Here is an 18949-nt window from a genome sequence, read left to right on the forward strand (position 1 = left end):
AAGTTAAATGCTGCCTTCTGAATAAGGAAGTGTTTCTTTTTCATTGGTTTAAGTAGAGTGGTCGGCCTCACAGGATTCGTTCGACTTTCCCTGCATATCTTCATAAGTCTTCTTTGTGGAGCTCTACTTTCGCCTCTGACAATGTTTAGTGTTTGTGCTTTTGTTCTGGTTTCTATAACACTATTTTTTTTCCATGGACAGGTTGTTAGCCTATCGCACAACCCCTGTGTCCCGGGGATGCACCTTTTGTCTGGCCTCTTTCCTAACAGACCTGTCCGGCTTGGTAGTACCTGCCAGGAGTGATGAGCTCCCGCCGGTATAGCTCTGATGGTCACTGAGGCCCTCAAGCTGTCACACCACGGCAAGGTATGTGCATCAGGGGACAGACACCAATATGGTTGAAAGAAATACGATGATGCATGGGGAGACCATGATCCCTATCTCAAGCCAGGATGTTCTCTTTGAATAGGAAACTCTGGACACAACCATATATATTATGGAGGGAAAGTGGCTGAGTAGCAAAGTGCTTGGCTTCTGAACTGGGAGTCACAGGTTTGAATCCCAGCAAAGACTTTTTTTTAATGAGTACCTGACATTAGTTGCCGAAAAAGTAAAGATGTGCTGGCCACATGACACTCTTATTAATCCTGGCTAAGGCAACAGAATCAGATGACCTTAACATTATCTGATCTATAGATCACAAAAAAAAAAAAAAAGTTCTCCTTTCAGGCATTGTGATATATGTATATATATATATATATATATATATATATATATATATATATATATATATATATATATATATATCCCCGAACTTTGGCATACAATAAAGCAACAAAAGACTTATATATGAGTGAACAAAAACTGCCATAAAATAATTATAAATATTTTTTTCAATGTGTGTATATAAATATAGATAGTCTAGACGATAGACAATATAATTCATATAAATATGAATTATAAATAGGCTAAATCTATAGAAAAGTTACAGTGTATACTAAAGTATGAGTAAGATGGATTAAGTCCATTTTCATGATTAATATGGAGCTACATTATAAGCACAAAATACCAATGACTGACTGATTGATCAAGAGATCTCATCAACTGCTGTAAGGATTTGCATGAAACTCTGTACAGAGGTTCCTTTTATCTCTTAGGTGCTTGCTAAGATGTGATTTTGACAGTTTGCAACCTGAACACTGCAATTTGTGAAAAACTGCAAGCTATCTATTAAACCATTTTATTTTATTTTATGTATTTCTCCAAAAGACAGCAGTCTATATAGAAAGCATAAATAGAAATAGTACCAGTACAAAAATTCTGTATTGTTAAAGCCAATTCTTTCTTTTTCCCTAAGACAACTTATTTTTTATTTGCATTACATCATTTTTGCTTCCTTTTGGACACGCTAATCCTAATAGTTGAAAGAGTAAGGAATAATATTTTGCAGCAGTGTTGTTTCTCTACATTCAAAAGGAATTTTTAAAAATGATTACAATTAATACAACCAAATTAATATTTCCTTATATTTAGAAGACAGAAAACGAAAATAAATGTAGTGTGAGGAACAGGAATAGTGCATTCTATTTAAGGCTTTCAAAAATGCATTTTACCCCTCTAGGCCTGAAACTGATGGTCTAAAGAAATGTTTGCGGTGCTTAATACTGTACATTGCCTTGCCTTATGATTAATTTAAAAAAAAGAGGTCAAAATAACCAAAGGTGATACATAAATGTGAAATTATAAGGTGAAAAGTGTGTGGTGAAAGGTCAATCAATGGGAAGATGCTAAGTAGTTAAGGGTAGTCGTTATAAAAAAAGGGATGAAAATTGTGAAAGCAGGTGCGTGGGGGGGGGGGGGGGATGGTTACAGTCAAAAAACAACATATGGTATATATATAAAATATTGAATTGAGAACCTGAAGAAAAGTCTGAAATTTATATATATATAATATATAAATATAAAAATATGTGCATGTGTGTGTGTCAGGGTGGTGTTATATAAAGTGGGTTTTTCCACATTAAGTCAAAAGTCTATAGTCTATGTCAGAGACGGACTTTAGTGACTGATTTTTTGCTTTGATTTTGTTTATTTTAGGTGAGATTTTAATACTAAACCATTACTTGCCCCAGCGCACCTAAAAGGGTTTTGAGTTTAAAACCCCTAGCAGGGGGGTTTGCAGTCAAATTCACCTCTTCTATAAAACAAAACAAACAAAAAATAATGCAAATGACAATCCCCAAATTCCAAGAGCATAGCTAAGGAAGGTTTTCATTTTAAAACCCTTTCCATAATTAACTATAAAACCCCCTCTTCAATATAAAAAAGCAAATTACACACTGAGAATGCTATGAGCATAGCCAAAGGGGGTTTGAGTTTAAACCCCCCATCAGAGGGTTTTGAAGCTAAAAAAAATACTTCATCAATATAAAAAAAAAGCATAATTACACACTAAAAAATTTTTGAGAGTAACCAAAGGGGTTTTAAGTTTATTCCCCCCCCCCCCTTTTTTTCAGCGGGGTTTGAAGCGAAAAAATACCTCTTCTATAAAAAAAAAAGCAAATTACACACTAAAAATGCTATGAGCATAGTCAAAGAGGGTTTTGAGTTTAAACCCCCCGTTTGATTCTAAAAAATACCTCTTCAATATAAAAAAAATTTAAATAACACACTAAAATTCTTTGAGCTTAGCCAAAGGGGAGTTTTGAATTTAAATTGTCTCTTCCAGATGGCTTTTTTTAAAGTTTAAAACCACTCCAGATATTTTCGAGTTTAAAATCCACCTATAGAGAGTTTTGAGGTTGAAAGCCCCCTTTTCAATATTATTCTAAAGCAAACTACACTCACCAAATTCTATAAGTGTAGCTAAATAGGGTAAAAAAAAAAACTCCAGAGATTTTTTAGTTTAAAACCTCAGAACAGATGATTTTGACAATAAAAATTCCATTTTTGATATAAAATCTAAAGCAAACTACAGTCACCTAATTCCAAGAGCGTAGCCAAGAGAGGTTACAAAATTTCTACCAGTGGCTGGACTCCATTAATAAAGTGCAGTGGATAGTCATCTGCCGAAATTGAAAAAGACTAAATGTGGCTCAACAAAGATGGCTAAGACGGATTTTAGGAGTCAGTTATAGAGATCGGGTCTCAATCAAGGAAATGCTATGCCGAATTGGGAGTCGACCCCTTGGTAAGGCTATGACAGAGCGCCGCATGAGGTTTGCGGGACATGAATTCCGACAAAATGAAATACGCATAATAAGAGTTGCAATGACATGGAGGCCATTATGAGGAAACCACAAACAGGAACATCCTAGTGCAACTTCACGCCACACATTCATATAAGTCCTCAGAGCAGGTGGGAAGAGGCTTCAGATACTGTTAGTGACAGATTTTTTTGGAAACAGCTTACCACCCAATGATCTGAATGGCGTGGGAGGATCTAAGTAAGTAAGAATAGCACAAGTTTTGAAATAAAACTTTTTAATAACAGAATAATGCACTGTAGACATCTCAGAATAAGCATTTTTGAGGCTTTCAATATCGGAAATAGTGCTTGGCTCACAGCGCTCCCCCAGTCTATACATTTTCCACTAACTCCAGTCAGAATGTAATAAAGATTAATTATATATATACACACACACACACACATATATATATATATATATATATATATATATATATATATATATATATATATATATATATATATATATATATATATATATATATATATATATATATATATATATAAATTTTCCACCTTGGGGGGGGGGGAGATCCCCCCAAACAACACCCCCTCTGAAAAAAATCCTGGCTATGCCCATGATACATAATAATATAATACTATAGAGACACTTATAGATAGAGTCTAGATCTCATCTAGCATTGATTCTAGAGTCTAGATATATATATATATAATATAATATTATATAAATATAATATATATATATAGAATTAGAGTATAGATTATAGATATAGATTATTATAGATCTAAATTCTAGATCAAGACTAGAATCTAGATCTAGAATCTAATCTACTCTAGTCTCTACTTAGTACTGACTCTATCTCTCATCACTCTAAGTCTAGGAGTACTCTGCACTGTAGACTGTGTTAGTGTAAATAGTGTAAACTACTATACTACGACTGTAGTCTGTAAGAGTATTTCTAAAGACTCATATATAGATCTATATATAATATATATATATATATATATTATATATATATATAATATATTATTTTATATAGATCTATATATATATATAAAGATCTAGATATAATAAATTATAATACCTAGGCCTAGGCCTAGGCTAAGACTAACTAAATAATAATAGTTATACTTATACTATTACTATATTATAGATCTAAATATTAATATTATATTATATATATAATATAGACTCTAGTATATAATTATATACTAGTACTAGTCTAGATTCGCTAGATCTATATACTATATTTTACTATCAGTAACTATCTATACTATTATATAGATCTATATAATATATATAGATCTACTAGATGATCTATAGATAATAGAGTAGAGTAGCTTCAGTAGATATTTATTATAATCTAGATCTAGATCCTAAATTATAGAGTAATAGACTAGACTACATTCGGTAACTTACAGATTATTCTCGAGATTATTTAAATCCTCAGTAATCTTATGCTGTGCTACAGAAAATCCAAAATAAGATCCTTTCGTTCCCTCTTTCAACACAGAAAATCTTGTATCCAAATTAATTCCGTTGATACCATTAAAAATGCAACACATATAAATTACTATTAAATAAAATGCACGCAGAAAACTTATTAAATTATAAACAAGATCTACCATTCTGAATATTTAATGTGCGTGTATTAGTCCTAACATTATTGATAAATAAAATAGAAATTTATGGAGAATCTCCCTATTAGCCTATAACAAGATATCCTATCTTGTCCTCTTGTAAACCGTTAGGTCCCCTATAATGTCCAGATTTTTTAAGGCTAATGACTAGATCTAGATCTATTAATAGCGAGGAGCGGCTTGCCTCGTTATTTTAGCTATTCGATGATTCGCCGATTCATGTTACGGAGCTTACCGAACGGCAGTATATCTTTCCCGACTTCCGGTTTTCTTATTTCTTTCTGCACAACTTTTTTTTTTTTTTTTTAACGAACTAAATAGTCTAGAACAGTGGTTCCCAAACTTTTTTGTCTCGTAGACAGTGGCGGACAGGGTATCAAAATCGGCCCGGGCATTACCATATAAACCGGCCCACAAATGGAATGTCATATATTTTCGGTGGGGGGGAGGGGGGATTTTTACCCCATTCCGCAATTTATATATATATTGTTATAAACCTGGTGGAGGCACAGATGGGGGTAGTGGTGTGTGTGTAGTCAGCCGACGCAAATCGCCCCAGGCCAGCGCTAGACGAGCGTTCAACCGTGACGAGTTACGACGATCGTCCGAGACGAGTATCAACATGATGGTTCGGGAAGGATCGACGCCGTGAACAGAGCTCAGGAGCGTCACGAGGGTTGTAGTCATCTGACACCCAGAATGGTCGAGCGACATTCTGTCCGGTTCTAGAAGGCCAGTAGGGACCCTATATAAAGAGCGAAGGTATTAGAGACGAGTCAGTCACAACTTCCCGATATACAGTTCGTTACAACGGCTCAGTACAAGTCCGAGGCGAGACAGAGAGAGACCAGTGCAAGAGTTGATACGACGGAGAGATATTTGTAAAGTCTTGTGTTACGTGCTGCCAATTGTACAGTATTGGCTGTTATTTATTGACATTAAACTATTACGTTATTTTGAAGCCCAGAGTTGTCAAGTTCTTTAAGTTGGTGCTGTCTGGTGCAGTTTGCAGAGAGCCTGGATAGCGAGATTCGCAACACTGGTGTCAGAAGTGGGATCCTTTTCTTCATGGCTCCTATGAAAACGCTCGACCAACTTCTTGTGAATGAACTGAAGCGAGAGCTACGTGATCGAGGGCTGAAGACAAGTGGAAATAAGGAAACATTACAAGCACGCCTTCGGGAGGACCTGGTGGAGGATGAAGCAGATCCGGACACGTATCTTTTTAAAGTCGAACCAGATATAGAGGAGCTCTTGAGCTCTATGCTACGAAACACCAATTCCAAGATAGATGCCATGGACACCATGCTAGGAAACACCAATTCCAAGATAGATGCCATGGACACCAAGGTAGATGCCAAGATAGATGTCATGGCCTCGGGAATCAAAACCGAGTTATTGGCTATGAACCAACGCTTACATGCTGTGGAGGAGAGAATCACCAGCATTGACGAACAGATGAATCAGAGGGTCGACGCAGTGGAGAAGGCAATCGAAGAAATGAAAACGCAAGTTCACTGTAAGGACACTAATGCACCGGAAACAAGTATGACGTCATTTGTGCATGAAAGCTCCGGAAAAATGAAGCCCCCCGTATTTGATGGTTCCGTGTCCTGGTCAGTGTACAAGAAGCAATTTGACGCAGCGGCTAAAATTAACAAATGGAACAGCGAGGAGGAGAAAGCAACTGCCCTTGTGTTATCTCTAAGAGGAAAGGCCTCCGAATTGCTTCAGTCCTTACCGAACCAGCAAGACTTCGCCGCTCTGGTACAGGCTATGGAACTCCGATACGGGGATGAACATCTGCAAGAAGTTTATCGAGTGCAACTGAAGACCAGACAACAGCGCCCCGATGAAACACTACAGGAGCTAGAGACAGACATCGAACGCCTCGCCTCTAGCCTACCCAACCGCCGCACAAGATTTTCTGGAAGTCATTATTACAGACGCCTTCATTGATGCGCTTCGAGACCCCGAGTTAAAGAAAGCCACCAGAGTTAGTGGTAAACGTAAGGCCAGTGAAGCCCTCGTATACGCTCTCTCATATGAAGCCGCCAAAGACGCATCAGGGAGCACTCATCAAGGCCGAAGGTTAGAAGTCAAAGAGGAAGAATTCGCACAACTTGTGAGAAGGGTGACAGAGGCACTAGATGAACGACGAACAAACCAGATACCAGAAAATCAACCTAGGGTTCCTGTACGATGCTGGAATTGTGGAGAACTCGGTCATATACAAAGAAGCTGCACTAGAAGATTTCCACAAACCGGAACCCATCACAGACCAGAAAGGTATGCACGACCAAGTTCCCGGGGCTACCAGGGAAACTAGTACGCGCCGGCTTCAAGGGGCGGAACCCGGCGACACAGAGAATGAGAGCCCCTGCAACCATCATCCCGGTCGCCGTGCTAGGACAGAGTAAGAGTCTGAAAATCATCGGAAAAATTGGATGTCAAAATTATCACTTCCTCCTAGATACTGGTGCCTCACGATCAGTCATCCGGACGGATAAAGTGAACAATAGCAAAAAAACGCCAGTTAGAGCCTACTCATTGAAAACAGCCAGCGGAGAACTATTGCCCATAAAAGGCCTGATCGACATAACAGTCGAGATCGGGAATCAGTCATTCAAACACGAATTCCTGATTGCTGACGTCACAGATGACTGCATAATAGGGCTCGACTTCATGATGAAATATGGCTTTTCCTTGAATATCGGCGGAGGCACTTTACAATGTGGGGACCTCGAAGTACCCTTGCTTGGCGACGAGAATGAAGAAGATGGCCGAGTCAGAAGGGTTAAGTTGGTAGAAAATACAACATTGCCTGCTCAGTCGGAAATGATCATTTGGGGAAAAATCGAGGATGACTATCCCACGACAAGAACGGCGCTGGTGGAAAGCTTAGACACCAACTACAACGGGATAGCAGTAGGAAAGACGCTAGTCACGATTGGGAAAGACCAAAAGGTACCCGTAAGAATTGTGAACCTCGGCACAGTAGAGAAACATTTACGGGAAGGTAGCATCATCGCTGGTTGCCATGCTTTAGAGATGATACGAAACTGCAGCAGTGAAAATCCCGACGGAACACTCAAGCCCAGCGAACCACATGTTACTAAACTTCTAGCAGAAGTCAAAACGATATTGTCAAAAGAACAGTACACCAAAGCAGAACGATTCCTCAGAGAGTTCTCCGACATATTGCCATCTGATGAAATGGACTTTGGGCGAACAAACCTGATCCAGCATCGAATAGACACAGGAAACACTAGGCCCATCCGACAACAACCACGTCGCCTGCCGCTAGCAAAACACCAAGAAGCTATGGACATGATAGAACGAATGAGGCAGCAGGGGGTTGTTGAACCATCCAACAGTCCATGGTGTTCACCCATCGTCTTGGTAAAGAAGAAAGATGGATCCACTCGATTTTGTGTCGACTATAGATTATTAAATGACGCCACACACAAGGACAGCTATCCGCTTCCTAGGATTGACGACACATTGGATACACTGGCTGGGTCACAGATCTTTTCCACCCTTGACCTGAAGAGCGGTTACTGGCAAGTGGGACTACACCCCGAGGACAGAGATAAAACAGCCTTCTCTGCTGGTAATGGTCTCTGGCAATTTACCGTGATGCCTTTTGGCCTCTGCAACGCCCCAGCCACCTTTGAAAGACTAATGGAGCATGTGCTAAGAGGACTTAACTGGACGACGTGTCTTGTTTACTTAGATGACATTATCGTCATAGGCAGGACATTCGAGGAACATCTTGCAAACCTGAAGGAAGTGTTTGAACGAATTAGAAACGCTGGAATGAAATTGAATCCAAAGAAGTGCTCCTTGTTCAGAAGAAGCGTCAAGTACCTTGGGCACATCGTGTCAAAGGAGGGAGTCAGCACAGACCCGGATAAAGTTGAAGCCGTAAATGGATGGCCGATCCCCGCTAATATCCAGGAGTTAAGAAGCTTTCTTGGACTCTGCACGTATTACAGACGTTTTGTGCCTAATTTCTCTAGCCTCTGTAGTGCCCTTCATCAACTGACAGAACCGAAGCGGCCGTTTATTTGGACAACGGAATGTCATGAGGCCTTTGAGAGACTTAAAAAGGCTCTTGTTTCATCCCCCATTCTGGCCTACCCGATACCAGGCGAGACTTTCATACTTGACACCGATGCGAGCAACACCGGAATAGGCGCTGTCTTATCCCAAAAGGTAGATGGAACTGAGAGGGTTATAGCTTACTTTAGTCGGAGCTTGTCCAAAGCCGAGAAAAACTACTGTGTTACAAGACGTGAGCTACTGGCAGTTGTGGATGCCATACAACATTTCCACAAATACTTATATGGGCAAAAATTTATCCTTAGGACAGATCACGCTGCTCTACAATGGCTGTTGTCATTTAAAAGTCTGGAAGGACAAGTCGCCGGGTGGATTGAACGTTTGCAAACCTATGACTTCGAGACACAGCACCGAAAAGGACAAACTCACCAGAATGCTGACGCGCTGTCTCGACGACCTTGCAGAATGGAATGTAAACACTGCAGCAAGGTTGAAGAAAAGGAAGTTATCATTGACTGTCGACATCTTGGGGTACAAGCTTCCTGGTCATGGTCCGACGAAAGAATCCGAGAAGACCAGTTAAAAGATGAAGACCTGGCTCCCATTCTGCTTATGAAGGAAGACGGACAAAGACCAGAATGGCATCACCTTTCTGATAAAGGAGCTGCTACCAAGGCATATTGGGCGCAATGGGACTCACTGACAATCGACAATGGAGTTCTCAAGAGGGTCTGGGAAACGGCAGATGGGACATGCAATCGCTTACAGCTGTTGTTGCCTAAAGTGAGAGTTGCTGAGGTGCTGCAAGAAATCCATAATAATTCCAGTGGGTCACATTTAGGTGTCAACAAGACCTTTGAAAAAGTACGCCAGCGGTTTTACTGGTTCGGCTACCGGGATGATGTAGAAGAATGGTGCCGAAGATGCGACTCATGTTCAGCAGCAAAGGGCCCGCACAGGAGAACGAGGGGACGTATGCAGCAATACAACGTCGGTAATCCCTTCGAAAGAATAGCGATCGATGTAGCCGGACCATTCCCTGAGTCCCAGAGAGGAAACAAGTACGTTCTAGTGGTGATCGACTATTTTACTAAGTGGCCTGAAGCGTATGCTATACCAAACCAAGAGGCCACCACCATAGCGGAAACACTTGTGGAGAATTGGATTAGCCGATTCGGTGCTCCCAGGGAGTTACACTCCGACCAAGGCCGAAACTTCGAATCCAAGATCTTTCAAGAGACGTGCCAGGTACTGGGCATCGAAAAGACACACACAACCCCTCTACACCCTCAGTCAGACGGAATGGTGGAACGATTTAACCGAACGCTGGAACAGCATCTGTCGAAAGTCGTCGATGAACGTCAAGAGGACTGGGACACCTATATCCCAATGTTCCTTATGGCATATAGAAATTCGATTCACAGCACCACCGGTTACACTCCAGCAAAGATGATGTTCGGCCTAGAGCTGCAACTACCGTGTGACTTGCTATTCGGGATTCCGGGAGATGTGCCAGCCTCTTCAACAGACTATGTCGCACATCTCCGAAAACGGATGGAGAAAACTCACGCTCTAGCCCGCAGAAACATCAAGATCAACAGTGACCAGATGAAGACAAGGTACGACAAACGGGCCAATGCCGCTGGGTTTCAGGAGAACGATCTGGTGTGGCTTTACAATCCACAAAGACGAAAAGGCAAGTCCCCAAAGCTTCAAACAGACTGGGAAGGACCCTACCGCGGGATAAAAAGAATCAACGATGTCGTGTATCGAATACAGAAGAGCCCAAGGTCCAAACTGAAGGTCGTCCACATCGACAGACTCAACAAGTACTATGGTGAAGCTGGATCTGCCCGGGACGGACAGATCTAAGGAGGGGGCAGTGTTATAAACCTGGTGGAGGCACAGATGGGGGTAGTGGTGTGTGTGTAGTCAGCCGACGCAAATCGCCCCAGGCCAGCGCTAGACGAGCGTTCAACCGTGACGAGTTACGACGATCGTCCGAGACGAGTATCAACATGATGGTTCGGGAAGGATCGACGCCGTGAACAGAGCTCAGGAGCGTCACGAGGGTTGTAGTCATCTGACACCCAGAATGGTCGAGCGACATTCTGTCCGGTTCTAGAAGGCCAGTAGGGACCCTATATAAAGAGCGAAGGTATCAGAGACGAGTCAGTCACAACTTCCCGATCTACAGTTCGTTACAACGGCTCAGTACAAGTCCGAGGCGAGACAGAGAGAGACCAGTGCAAGAGTTGATACGACGGAGAGATATTTGTACAGTCTTGTGTTACGTGCTGCCAATTGTACAGTTTTGGCTGTTATTTATTGACATTAAACTATTACGTTATTTTGAAGCCCAGAGTGGTCAAGTTCTTTAAGTTGGTGCTGTCTGGTGCAGTTTGCAGAGAGCCTGGATAGCGAGATTCGCAACAATATTATATATAGGCCTATCTATATATATATATTATATATAGCCTATATATATATATATTAGTGTGTGTGTATATGTGATCAATCTTCATTACATTCTGACCTTTCATGCTTTCAAACGTTTTTCTACATTAGAATACTCTCTTCCTATAATAAGTGGAAAGACAGTACACACCACCAAGAGACAGGTAGGGAGTCTGGGGGAGCGCTGTTATTTTAAGCTTTAAAAATGCATATTTTAAGGTATCTACAGTGCAATTAGCCTGCTACTCTTCCGCTAAAAAAAAATTCAAAAACTAAATCTGCTATTCAATGGAGTCCAGCGACTGGTAGAAAATGGTAAAATGCTTTAGTTTTTGTATTGGAGGGGGAAGGGAAACCAAAAAACCCTTTTGGCTACGCTCATGAAATTTGGTGACTATAGTTCGCTTACGTTGGCTGCACTGGGGCAGTAAGTAAAGTTTCCCTTTCAGACAATGAGGTCTGAGGCAAGTGATGGTTTGAAGACCCTCCCCTCCCGGCTACGCCATGTGTTATATTATAGGTGTAAGCCTAATTCTCTACAAAATATATAAAGTTTGATAACGCATCGAAAACTGGATGTAAGCCCTTACTTACAAGCATGGGTTCTAAACTTTTTAACCCAACGGCCTCAGTATGTTAAAGTCAACAACACCAAATCGTCAACTTGAGTAGGCCTACTATGTGCGGGTGCTCCACAAGGTTGTGTACTTTCTCCTGTACTATACACTCTTTACACTAATGACATAAGAAGCATCTATGACTCAGTTAAACTCATTAAATTCGCTGATGATACTGCCATAGTCGGTCCTATTTCAGGAGACGAAACTCAGTATCGAAGCTCGATAGAAGAGTTTACAAACTGGTGCACCGACAACTTTCTAGAACTGAATGTAACAAAAAACTAAAGAACTTATAATATATTTTAGAAAGAAAAAACGCCTCATCTAAACTGTTGCAACGTCTAGAAAACATCATTAAAAAAGCATCAAAAATTACACTCACAACATTACAACATTTAAAGGAACTTTTTGAACAAACGTGCCTAAGAAAAATCGAAAAAATCTTGGAAGACAACGGCCACCCGCTCCATCAGAACTACGCCAGGTCGTCGCGAAGTGGGCGACTGCTGTCAATCAAAACAAGAACGGAGCGGTACAAAAACTCGTTCGTACCTCACTCGGTCAGACTCTATCACCGCCACTCATTGATGAGGGAACATGAAATGCACCAAGACACCTGTGTGTAGTCGCTGAATGAACTCTTTATGTTGTCTGTTGTATTTATGTGTATTTTTCTGTTGTGTTGTCTTTATATGAGACACGAGTCCTTGTAATCACAACAAATTTCCGCAAGGATCAATAAAGCAGTCTTAGTCTTAGTCTTATGCTTTCGTAGGATTACATAATGTATTCCATTTATACGTGTATGTAGTCTGAAAAATATAAACAATACAATAGCAGACAAATCAGTTTAGAGCTTTTTGGTATTACTTATAGCTACAGACGTTTCTTAAAAAAAATAAGATTGTTACGTCTTACGCATTTCATGTATCAATCTAGTCATGCATGATGATCTGTAACTAAAAATATGCTAAATCATTGGTTTTCCTGGCTGACTCAGGCAACCCATTCCATTAAAAGATAAGAGAAAGCAAAACAGTAAGAGAGGCACTTACTTAATGTGAAACGCTCTTTCTTCCTCCTATTACATTCTCAAAAAAAAAAGAGAGTTGTATATGAATATACCATGACCCATTATTTAAAATATAAGTCTTCTTTCATTAAATATCGGATGTGACAGCCCTATATAAATTATTGTAATAATTTTCATCATTAATGACTTCATACTAAGCATAAGTTTGCCATTAATTATAATAGTGTTACGTATTTCTGAATCTTCTGGCTAAATGTATTAGTAGGCACACGAATAAAAACACTGCAAAGAACTTGACGACTCAACTTTCAGTTTCATATAACTTTAATGACTATTAACTCTAACAATTCGTCACTGTAACATGTAGCGTAGAAGACTGTACAATATCTGTCAGTTTACAGTTAGCTATACTTCGTTGCAATTCATGTCTTCACTTCGTTGCAATTCATCTCTTCTCAACTTGCATCGAGCCGTATTCCACAGAACAGACCAACGACACACTTCCCAGTGTCGCTCCAGGTCTCCCAAAGCTGAACCAAGTCGTACTCAAGTCTATCGAATCAGAGCCGCACACGTCTTACATCGACTGTATCGACTGTAGCGGCTCAAGTCCACTGTAGTTTGCTGTATAGACTTTAACGACAGTAGTCCACTCCAGTTAACTCTACACTAGTTAACTTGCATCGAGTCGTACACATTTTTCTTCCACTAAAGTCGCACACGTCTTACATCGTCTGTATCGACTGTAACGGCTAACTCACGACTGACTTTCACATTAGCTCTCTGGCTTATATAGAGTCCCTAATCGCTTCTCCAAAGTTGCACAAACACTGCTAGTATCCTCTGGAACAACACGGGAGGAAACGTCACATCCTGTCGTTGTTTATACGTGTCGATTCCAGAGAACACCTGCTGCAGTGTCATCTCGCCGATGTTCATTGTTCACTGTTCATTCGTAACACTGCCCCCTTCTTAGATCTGTTCGTCCTCTGGAATAACACGTGAGGACACCGCACATCCTGTCTTTGTTTATACGCGTAGATTCCAGAGAACACTGGCTGCTGTGTCATCTCGCTGGGGTCACACGTTGAACTCTACTTGTCATTGTTCATTTGTAACAATAGTATGAAAATTGATTTAGATCTAGATTAAATATTTTTTTTAAGCCTTAAGTGTAGTATTTTTAGATCTATGTTATTAAAAATAAACAAAAAAGAATGTTACTTTTTCTTTTCAAATCGCAGAAAGTAGTGTTTTATACCCATATTGAGCTGTGAATAAGTTGGGTGGTTTGCAATTTCGCGGCTGTGTGTATGTATTAAAGTTAATTTCTATTAAGTATTGTTAGAGCTAATTGTCGCGCCTATCTTTTTATTTTATTTTATTATTTTTTTTGCTGCGTTAAATCAATGTTTTCTAACTTGGCCTCTCTCATCAATCTTTTTGGTTAAATTTCATTGGAACCATTAAAAGACAGTGGAGGGAAGGTAAAAATGGGAGTGCTATTAAAGGCCCATGCCGACCAGCAAAATGATTAGCCAAACACAACCTCGAAGACTGTAACATAATAGTATTATATGTACATTTGCACACTAGCGCGTCAGTGCAACACCGCTTGTGTTTACGTAATAAACGGGGTTCCTAATATGTCTTCCCTCTTAAACACTAGTTTGTTATTTGTGTAATACAAATATTCTACATGGTGTCAGAATAAAACTTAAAAAGCTGTCCAGACAAAGGTTTTTATTAATCTAATAATGGCTTCTTTTTATTTTGAGCAACCAATCTTGAATTGGAATGCTAAAGATCTGTATCAAGAGTTTTTAAGGTTTCAACAGCAGGTGAGCTTTTGTTTCAAAGGACCGTTAGCTGGTGCCGATAGTAAACAAAAAGCCGGATGGCTGGGAATGTGGATAGGTCAGCAAGGCCGCGAGGTTTACAAAACTCTAAATATTACTGATAGTGAAGAGGGAGATCCGCAATTGCTATTAAAGAAAATAGAAGACTACATAAGGCCAAGACAAAATAAGAGAGTGTCTAGATTTAGAGCACATCAGAGAAAGCAGGTAGAAGGAGAAAGTTTTGATAACTTTGTTAAAGACCTAAAGCTTCTCATTATGGACTGTGAGTATGACAACCCAGACGATATGCTTATTGATTTGATTATTAGTGGAGTCATACACGAAAAGGTACAATTAAGACTACTTGACCAGGGACAGAAGTTGACCCTTAGCAAGGCTATAGAAATTGGACAACAATACGAGATGTCGCAAAGCCAAGTGAAAATGTTTAGGGGCCAAGAAGTTCTAGCAATCAAGAGACAGTCACACAATGTACTAAAGCAGAAGTCTAAAGACAACTCAGATAAATTATGTAGTAAATGCGGCAAGAACCATGAAAATGGAAAATGTCCAGCAATAGGAACCACATGCAATTTCTGCAAGAAGAAAAACCACTGGTTTCAAATGTGCAGAAAAAGACGCAACGTCAATCTAGTAGAAGATGACAGTCACAGTGATGAAAATATTATACCTGTTAGCACTGCAAGTAGCCAGTATAAAAAGGGTAATATTGAGAATATCAATGTCGTTGAAGACAAGTGGACTGTAAAACTAGTCGTGCATGGCAAGACATTAATTTTTCGTATCGACACTGGTGCAAGATGTAACATTCTTGTCAAGTCAGAGTTTGAAAAGCTCAAAGACAAAGTAAAACTTGCTTATTCAGCAAAGTCGCTCAAGTCTTACTCTAATCATGTTATTAAGACTTTAGGAGCAGTAGTGCTACCTTTGAAAAATAATATCCAAGAGGTGAAAGCAAGGTTTGAAGTAGTAGACATTAGTCAAGAGAACATTTTGAGTGGTGACACAGCAGAATGTTTAGGACTACTACAACGGATAGACAGCATAGAATCCAAGGCAGAAGACGAGTTACAACGAGAATTTCCTGAAATGCTGAAAACAACTGGAACACTGCCAGGAGAATACAAGATTCAGTTACAGGAAAATGCTAAAGGAGTTATTCATCCACCACGTCGCTTAGCAGCATCGCTACGCAATAAAGTTGAGGAAAAACTTAAAGAAATGCAAGCTGATGGATTTATTACTGCAGTACATGAGCCTACTGAATGGGTTAGCTCCATGGTTGTTTCGTTCAGGAATGACAAAGTTAGAATATGTATTGATCCAAAAGATCTCAATAAAGCTATCAGACGGGAACATCACCCGATGAAAACTATTGAAGATGTGATCACTAATATTCCAGATTCGAAGATATTCTCAGTTCTCGATGCCAAGTCAGGGTTTATGCAAATAAAGCTTGAAAGAGAATCTTCATTTCTCACAACTTTCAACACACCTCTGGGAAGATATAGATGGTTACGATTACCTTTTGGTATTAAATCAGCGCCAGAAATTTACCAAAGAATTATGGATGAAATGCTTCAAGGAATTGAAGGAGCATTTGTCATCATAGACGACATTCTAGTAGCTGGTAGAGATGTTGAGCATCATGATCACATTTTGAAACAAGTCATGCAAAGAGCAACGGAGTACAATCTAAAGCTGAACTATGATAAGTGCAAGATAAGGCAAAACAGAGTACCTTATATGGGCCATATCTTGTCAGAGAAAGGTTTAGAACCAGATCCAGCAAAGATAAAGGCAATTATTGACATGCCAGCTCCTCAAGACAAAGATGGAATCAGAAGATTTCTAGGTTTAATTCAGTACCTAGCAAAATTTATTCCTAATCTAAGTCAAACAGATGCTCCAATACGAAAGCTTCTAAAAGATGATATAGAATTTCAATGGAATCATGAACAAAACAAGAGTTTCAAAGAATTGAAACATCTTTGTACAAACCCTCCAGTTTTGTCATATTATGATGTCAACAAGAACGTAGAGATAGAATGTGATGCAAGTAAAGATGGACTGGGAGCAGTATTACTCCAGGAAGGCCGTATAATTGCATACGCATCAAGAGCTCTCACAGATACAGAAACAAGATATGCTCAGATTGAGAAGGAAATGCTCTCAATTGTGTATAGTACAAGCAAATTTCACTGCTACATATTTGGTAAGGAAGTAATAGTTTATAATGATCACAAACCTCTGGAGCAAATCTTCAAGAAACCTCTATTGTCAGCACCAATGAGAATACAGAAGATGCTAATAAGACTACAGTGGTATGATCTGAAAGTCTGTTACAGAAAAGGCAAGGAAATGTTTATCTCCGATACACTTTCTCGTGCACATCTACCAAATACTGATACACAGACATGTGAATTTACAGATGATTCAGTGCATATGATCTCTGTAAGTGATTCGAAATACAGTGAGATTAAAGACTGTACAAGCAAGGAACTTTCAATGCTTCTGGAAGTAATTATGACTGGTTGGCCAGACACAAGAAGCGAGACTCCAATTGAAGTCAGGCCATATTGGGATTCAAGAGACCAGTTATCAACTTCGGATGGTATTATATACAAAGGTCTGAGAATAGTCATGCCACCAAGCTTACGTAAATACATGCTAAATCTGATTCACAAGTCTCACTTAGGAATAGTCAAGTGTAAGCAGAGAGCCAGAGAAGTCATGTTTTGGCCAGGCATGAATGCAGACATTGAAGTGACAGTTAGGGATTGTAGCAGGTGTGCTGAACATCAGAATCAAAATGTGTCAGAACCGCTAATGCCTACCAAGACACCAGACCTTCCATACAGCATGGTTGGGTGTGATCTGTTTAACTTTGAGGGTAAAAAGTATGTTCTTCTAGTTGACTACTTCTCAAAATTTATTGATGTCAAAGAACTGTCACAGGAAACTACATCAGATATCATCGAAGCAATGAAGAGTATATTCGCATGCCATGGAATACCTAGAAGGTTAAGGTCAGATAGCGGGCCACAGTTGGCTTCAAGGGAATTCCTGAACTTCTGTAAATCATACGGAATAGAGCATGAAATGTCGAGTCCTCATTTTCAGAGTTCTAATGGTGAGGCTGAAAGAGCTATTCAAACAGTGAAGAAACTTTGGAAGAAAAGCGAAGACAAATTTCTGTCGCTATTAGACTACAGAACTTCTCCACTGAGTAATATTAATTTGTCGCCAGCACAATTACTCATGGGACGCCGACCCAGAAATTTGTTACCTTCTAGCGAGGAAATACTCACACCTAAGACACCAGATCTCAAGGTGGTGAAGAAACACTTTGACTCCGAGAAACAGTCTCAGAAACATTATTATGATAAGAGGAAAGGAGTTAAGAGTCATAATCCACTACAAGACGGAACGGCAGTCAGAATGCAACTTAATTCTAAGTGGAAACCAGGAACAGTAGTTTCGAAGCATTCTAAGCCTAGATCATATAATATCAAAAGTGGAAATAAGGTCTACAGAAGAAACAGAAAACACGTCAGAAAGTCTTCTGAGAAAGCAAACAGATTTGACAACAATTATGACTTTCCAGATGACATCTCAGAACAACCAGAACCACTAGATCTAGAGAGTCCAAGATTACAAACTACACTAGATTTTGAGCCGCCACTACACACTGCTTCTTCTAACACCTCTAGACCAAATGAACCTTATGTAACACGCTCAGGCAGAATGGTTAACAAACCCAAGAGACTTGATTTGTGATGAACTGATTAGACTTTTTAGTTGACTAGTTTGTTAATTATTCTGATAAATAGATTTTCTAAATTAAAGAAGAGAGATGTAACATAATAGTATTATATGTACATTTGCACACTAGCGCGTCAGTGCAACACCGCTTGTGTTTACGTAATAAACGGGGTTCCTAATATGTCTTCCCTCTTAAACACTAGTTTGTTATTTGTGTAATACAAATATTCTACAAAGACATCAAAGCAGTCCATGCCGCTCGTGCATAGCAGAAAGTACGGTCTAATGTTTTGCAAAT

General features: G+C 39.7%; 1 protein-coding gene across 4 annotated transcripts in view; it reads right to left on the reverse strand.

The window, feature by feature from the left end:
• The window catches only part of LOC106051567 (integrin alpha-PS1-like), a 69871-nt gene extending 64873 nt beyond the window's left edge, over nt 1-4998 (reverse strand). For 2 of the 4 annotated variants that reach the window (XM_056032198.1, XM_056032197.1), the window contains exon 1: nt 4629-4998. In XM_056032198.1, the coding sequence (XP_055888173.1) occupies nt 4629-4837 (209 nt within the window). In that variant the 5' untranslated portion in view covers nt 4838-4998. The remainder of the gene's footprint in view (nt 1-4628) is intronic. The other 2 variants (XM_056032206.1, XM_056032216.1) reach the window with 2 other exon arrangements.
• Nucleotides 4999-18949: the final 13951 nt, after the last annotated feature.

This window comes from Biomphalaria glabrata, chromosome 1 (genome assembly GCF_947242115.1).
Source record: "Biomphalaria glabrata chromosome 1, xgBioGlab47.1, whole genome shotgun sequence".
Lineage (NCBI taxonomy): Eukaryota > Metazoa > Mollusca > Gastropoda > Planorbidae > Biomphalaria > Biomphalaria glabrata.